The sequence below is a fragment of the Nicotiana attenuata genome, chromosome 12 (genome assembly GCF_001879085.1).
Source record: "Nicotiana attenuata strain UT chromosome 12, NIATTr2, whole genome shotgun sequence".
In the NCBI taxonomy this organism is placed as follows: domain Eukaryota; kingdom Viridiplantae; phylum Streptophyta; class Magnoliopsida; order Solanales; family Solanaceae; genus Nicotiana; species Nicotiana attenuata.
This window is the reverse complement of record NC_032000.1, coordinates 30,476,893-30,483,688: the sequence shown is the minus strand read 5'-3', so window position 1 is coordinate 30,483,688 and position 6,796 is coordinate 30,476,893. Positions and strand designations below refer to the sequence as shown.

General features: G+C 34.7%; 1 protein-coding gene across 1 annotated transcript; it reads left to right on the top strand.

Moving 5' to 3' along the window:
* LOC109235512 (myb-related protein 306-like) lies at nt 3,492-5,461 on the top strand. The gene is made up of 3 exons (XM_019401656.1): nt 3,492-3,736; nt 3,951-4,080; nt 4,394-5,461. The coding sequence occupies exons 1-3, from the start codon at nt 3,604-3,606 to the stop codon at nt 5,178-5,180; spliced, it is 1,050 nt and encodes a 349-aa protein (XP_019257201.1). The 5' UTR covers nt 3,492-3,603; the 3' UTR covers nt 5,181-5,461.

Here is a 6,796-nt window from a genome sequence, read left to right as displayed (position 1 = left end):
AACTTTGTTAAATCAGTGAAGTTTTGATATCTTCAAACTGAATACCAAATCAAACATACAACACGTAACAATGGTGAAGTTTTTATATATTTCAAACCCGTACGTTTATTATTCCGGTAAAGTTTTGATATACTTTTAATCGGACAGAACAATTATTGGAGTAGAAAGTACGAAGGCTTTAGTCTCCAAACCAGTATACAAAATATAGATAACAATTTAATATATATTTCAACACAGAAACGTTAGATAAAATTCCTTAAGCTTGTTAAAGCTTCTGTGTTAAAACATAAAATTAGAAAGACTGTTAGAAGAAAAAACTGGACAACTGTAAACTATAAGAAATATTCCGAGTCCACAATTTGCTTGTGCGTCCTTAGGGAATTTTAACCCCTCACACGTTGCCAAGGTAATGGATTAAATACTCCCAGTATGAAACGGAATAAACCTTCCTGCAACAGTTACAATACAAACTGCAGGATACCAACGAACTCAAAGAACAGAGCAAAATCACACTTACGAATTTAGAAGAGATTCTGAAGAGAATGCAGGATTTTTCAGAAGGAAAGAAGTTCTGTAATTTTTTAGTGAATGAAAAAGAAGCCATGCCTCAGTATTTATAGGCAATTATCGGAAGAGGTGTGATGTCTGTTCAGGAAAAAGTATCTGTTCGGAGGGAAAATTCCGTTAAGCAACGTTCAGCAAAGGCTCGGCTTAATTCCGTTAAGCAATGTTCAGCAAAGGCTTAATTCCGTTAATGAAATGACTGGCATTTAATTATTTATTAAATAATTAATTAAATAAATTTTGTCCAAAAAATAATCTTATTGATCATTTGACAAATCCAAATCCAAATCCAAATCCAAAGCCAAAGCCAAAGCCGAAGCCGAGTGAGCGACGGCGACGACGCGAGGGTTCTTTCTCTTCAACTCCTTTTTTAAGAGCTCTAAGAAGTGATCCTATATATATACACACAAATGTAGTTGTCCTTCACCAATGAGGGACAAAGTTCATTTGACAAAGCTCACTTGATTCAAATTTTCCAAATTTTTATTTCCCTCCATTTTATTTCCCACCATTTCCCAATTCACACTTCTAGTCTTTAAAGCCCAATGGCTTAAAGTCCAACAATATACCCGTATGAATCCACATACCTCTATTAGTCAAAGATCTACAATCACAAGATACAAGTGTTAGTATTCTGCATTCGAAAAATATATTAAGAAATAGAAACAATGTAAAACGAAATGTTGAAGAACAGAATTAATCCGAGCACACTGAATTCACAGTGTTTCTTTAAGGAACTTAATCCCCTCCTAATACTCAAGGTTCAGGAGTTGATTCCGGCAGAACCGGAACATCCTCCTTGATAAACTTTTGTATACTCAAAGTAGTCAAATAGAAGAACATCTTTAATTTGTTGCCAACGTTTGAAATCAAACCCTAAAATTTTTTTGGGCTTTTCTGTCGGAGCCGGTGGTGGCATAGAACGACTGGAAGTAGCAACATTGCTCGTAGAGGCAACCATGAGGGTTCCCGTTTCTGTCATTTCTGTTAATCACAAAAACAAAAACAAAATTAGTTAACAGTAAAGTATTTAAAATCTTCAAATCGAATAACTTTAACGGAAACAGATCAAATACCACGGTGAAGATTTTATTTTCTCGAACCGAATACAGAACGAGTAGAAAATCACAAAGATTTTAATCTCGTAATGTCAACCAAGGAGTAAAAAATCCTAAGATTTTAGTCTCCAAAATGAGAGTAGAAATCACTAGGATCATATCTCCCACAAACAGAATATACGATGAATACAGAAAAATAAAAATTAAGTTTCTTAAGCTTGTTAGTATTCTGTATTCGAAAAATATATTCAAAACTAGAAATAATGTAAAACCAGAAATGTAGAAGAACAGAATTAATCCGAGCCCACTGAGTTAAAAATATTTTCTTAAGGAACTTAATCCCCTCCTAGTACCCGGGGTTTAGGATTATTTCCTCCCAGGATAAAACGGATAACCTCACTTTAGCGGTATTTCAAACCCCAGCGACCAATGAACTCAAAGGACAGTAGTAAATCACATTTACTGCTTTCGTTTCTGTTAAAATAATGCATAAGGAAGAAGGAGAAATTAGAATTTTCGTAAGGAAAATCTGAGGGAGAGTTCATGTAAGACTGCAACTCAAAATGGTTGTTTTATAAAACAGCCATTTACGCAAACTGCCAAATTCAAATTAAAACGGAAAAAATGGAGGAAAAAAAAATTAAATTAACGTTACAGAAACGGTCTAATTTGGATTAAAAAATATTGCGTTAATATTAGCAAAAAAATTTTGTCCAAAAAATTAATCAATCAAATAAATTGACCGAAGCCGAAGCCAAGTCGAGCGAGCAACGATGACGACGACCCGATGCTTGCTTTCTTCTCAACTCTTTAAGAGTTAGAAGAAGTGCAATTGCATATATACTCATCAAAACTCTTTTCCTCCTCTATATGGGACAATATCCCTTTGTCAAAGAGGGAAATTCAAAAAATTTCATTTTCGCTCCATTTCCCATTCACTCTATTTTAAGCTTGAAGAAGCTTAAACCCAACAATCTCCCACATGAATGGGGAATAGTTATAAAATATACATGAAAAAACTATGTGACTTACAAGCAAGGATTAATTGCATCTGGATAAATAGGTTTCCCTTTGAACTTTCTGTAATGAACTTATGTCGGATATACTCGATCAATCGATAGATTTGATACCTTTGAACCATCGAACTTTGGTGTATGCCTAGACAACCATAAGTCACACAATCAACCATTAACCGTCTTTGTATAATTACAATATTGTATAATTACTATCTTAGTAGTTATACCAATTCCAATTAGCTGGTGACTTTCCAAATAAACCCTTACATATTTTGACGCAATTCAACAAGTTATGTATGTTTTTTTAAAGTACTCTTTCGAGTCATGTAAAGGTCCATTCAGATTTGAAGATGATAAATAGTACTCCCTCCGTTCCAGTTTATGTGAACCTATTTCCTTTTTGGTCCGTTCCAAAAAGAATGACCCCTTTCTAAATTTGGAAGCAATTTAGCTTAAACTTACAATTCTACCCTTAATGAGAAGCTTTTATAACCACACAAATACTCCGGGCCCCTTTTTAACTTGTTTAGGACCACAAATTCCAAAAATCTTTATTTTTTCTTAAACTCTGTGTCCGGTCAAACAGGTTCACGTAAATTGGAACGGAGGGAGCATTGAGAAAGAGGATATTGAATGCCACGCGGTTTTGTGAGGCGGAAAAAGATAAAAGAAATTAAGGATTTAAATTAAAAGCATAAACAAAGAGCTGACTTTTTGCAAACAAATGAGTAAATGCTAATTGCTGTCATTTTGACTCTTTTTGTTGGGGATAACCCTTTCACCTCTTCATCTTTGGTCAGCGTAAACATCACCTTGGTCTTTTCTCCCTTTGTATATATATAGACAAGAACCCCCTTTGTCTTAGATGCTATATATTGTCTCAACATTTCTTTCATATCACAAGAAGATAAACAAAGTACTTTATTTGTTTCACACTTGAACTCCTCAAAAAGATTTCTAATAAAATGGGAAGGCCACCTTGTTGTGATAAAATTGGTGTGAAAAAAGGACCATGGACACCAGAAGAAGATATCATTTTGGTATCATATATTCAAGAACATGGTCCTGGCAACTGGAGAGCTGTTCCTACTAATACTGGTAAACATCCTAATCTAACTTCTTCTTCTTCTTTTTCATTTTTTCTTTTTCTGGGCTTTTGGGGTTGGTTAAAATCATTAAATATGTGTAGTTAATATTCTGCAGCTCTATCACCTCCTTCTTGAATGAATACATCGATCTCATTAATTAGATCAACTTTTTGTATATCACAACCTTTTGTTTAAAAAAATAAAATCTTTCTTGGTTTTTTCAGGATTGCTTAGATGCAGCAAGAGTTGCAGACTTAGATGGACTAACTATCTGCGTCCAGGCATCAAACGTGGCAACTTTACCGAGCATGAAGAGAAAATGATTATTCACCTACAAGCTCTTCTTGGCAACAGGTACTAAATCAATCTCTAAACAAATTTTTTTTTGGGTTTCTAGGGCTAAAGTCTAGGGCAGACGGATTTGAACTCAATATTTTCGACAAGGAACATACATATATTGACAAGAAAAAACCACTATAATTTTGACAATACCTTATATTTATAAACAATAAATTTAATGTTAAGAATCTTTAAATTAAGTTGAATCCATCAATTTTTACAATATCTCAATAGAGATATTTACTTGTTCAATTTTCCAGTAGGTATGGTTGGATCTTATATCATTTATCTAACTCTTGTCACTTTTTTTTGGTTCTTTTTGACATAGATGGGCAGCCATAGCTTCATATCTTCCACAAAGAACAGACAATGACATAAAAAATTACTGGAATACTCATTTGCAAAAGAAGCTTAAGAAGATTCAAGGTCATGATCAAAAGGGAAAATCATCGTCATCATCATCTCAATCAATCTCAAAAGGACAGTGGGAGAGGAGACTTCAAACAGATATCCACACAGCTAAACAAGCTCTTTGTGATGCTTTATCCCTTAACAAAAAAACCACTGATTTCTCACCAAATATTAATCCTAGTACTAATTCTTTTCCTGTCCAAACATCTACTAATACCTATGCGTCTAGTGCTGATAACATCTCTCGATTGCTTCAAAATTGGATGAAAAACTCCCCTAAATCATCTCAAAGCATATCTAATAACTCAATCACTAGTCAGAGTTCTTTCAACAATTTATCAATCGGGACGGGTTCGAGTTCTAGTCTTAGTGAAGGAACCCTGAATGCACCAACACCAGAAGGATTAGACTCACTCTTTAGCTTCAATTCATCTTATAATTCTGATGTTTCTCAGTCCATGTCGGCGGACGAGGTTGTTGCTTTCACACCTGAGAATGCTGGAATTTTCCAAGTCGAAAGCAATAAACAATATTTGCCAAATTTCAAGGATGAAAATGGATTTTTATTCCAAGAGGGAATTAGCAAACAAAATTTGGAGACAGAAGTACCCTTAACTTTGCTGGAAAATTGGCTTTTTGATGATTCTAATGTACAAACACAAGAAGAGCTAATGGGAATTGGAATAGGCATGGAATGGCTTTGAGTAGAACGGCTGATTTGTTTTGAGGAAATATAATCTTGAAGAAATAATGAAGGATATATTTCTTCAAAACAAATATTGGCAGTTTTGGTTCTTTTTGCTATTTTCAGGTTGCTACTTGTTAGGCTTTGGACTGTATAGGTTTTAATCAATTTCTAGCCTCAGTAGAAACTTGTTAGAAGAGCATAAGAAAGTGTAACTATATATGTAACCTTAAATCAGCATATGTACTAGATAGAATTAATAAAAGCAGTACTCTATGCTAAGAGCTTCAACTGTTTGTACTTTATGCTCCACTTTTTTTTTGGTTGCTCAACTTTTTGGGTATCATGTGAGAAATGAGAATTAGGGTTTGACTTCAGATGATTCCAAAGTTCCAATGAAATCATCAACATACAAAAATGACGGGAGTTTGTTTTCATATATCTTGCCTCCCTGGCATGATGGCATATACATCTTTATTTTCACCACGTAGTTTTGACCACAAAAAAAAATGAAGAATATTTTCATCGTATACAGAGCACATATAGCATCATTGTTCATTATTTTCTAGTTATCAGATGAGTGTACCCTATATGCATAATTGCACATACTGGACAGGATTCTGCTCATTTACCCAGTTGCTAAAAATAATCTTAATTAAATTGAAATGAGAAAAAGCCATGGATGCAGTGATAGACCCACCCTTGTCGAAGGAGTGTAAATTGACACACCAACGGCTAAAAATAACACCGTGTAGATGAATAAGTTATATACGTCATACATATTACTACATACGTTGAATTTCCTTAATTTTTTTTTTATGTATTACTTATTTATATTTTGACGTTCTTAATGAATTTTCTAATTTCACCGCTGCTTTGAGAGTTTAATCATGAGTAACAAAATTTTAAGTCCAGAGAACAAGATTAAGGAATTACGTATTGCTTTTTGTTTACCCTAAAAAACAGATAACAATTAAATTTGTAAGTGGTTTTAAAGATACGTGGATTAATGCGATACAAACGGTAAATTGCGTTAAATTAAACAGATAAAGGTATAGTAAATTATCAAACCACTTGAGGAGGATGGTTCCAGCCTTAAAGAAATATCCACCCTCGTTCCGGACTCACAATGGCCAACACTGATGAACCAGAATAAGAATTTTCAATAACAGAGAAAATAACAGTATATAGCCTTTGTATGTGTGCGTTACAATGTGTTCAATGAATAATCAGACTCCCTTTATATAGTAGGGGAGCTTCATCCTAAGTACAATTCTATAAAAGGTAAAAAATCTTCCGTTTAACTAATCGCCGGTTCTTTATCGATACGTGCCGAGATGCACGCCATGATATCCGGCCGGTTGCAGATATCACGGCCTTCTGTTGGTCGTGCTTGGTTGCCCGACAACGTTCTCCGAAGTCTTTTGGGATTTGGACCGATCCCGGATCATGACCCCGATATTCTCGAGGGTGGGCATCATGCCCTCGGACTCTAACTCGATGAGACCCTTGCCTCGATTCCGGTTCCTTGTCATTATGTCTCTAGCTTGATTTATCTTATTGGAAGCCGGGGTGTACCATGAGCTCGGTTTTAACCGTATACACTTTTATTGAGTGTCTAAACCTTTCTGCAAA

Excerpts from the sequence above, each read along its gene's own strand:
- LOC109235512 (XM_019401656.1), top strand. The coding sequence starts at position 3,604 with ATGGGAAGGCCACCTTGTTGTGATAAAATTGGTGTGAAAAAAGGACCA. Across the intron at positions 3,737-3,950 it reads AGCTGTTCCTACTAATACTG|GATTGCTTAGATGCAGCAAG; the intron begins GTAAACATCCTA and ends TGGTTTTTTCAG. Across the intron at positions 4,081-4,393 it reads CAAGCTCTTCTTGGCAACAG|ATGGGCAGCCATAGCTTCAT; the intron begins GTACTAAATCAA and ends TTTTTGACATAG.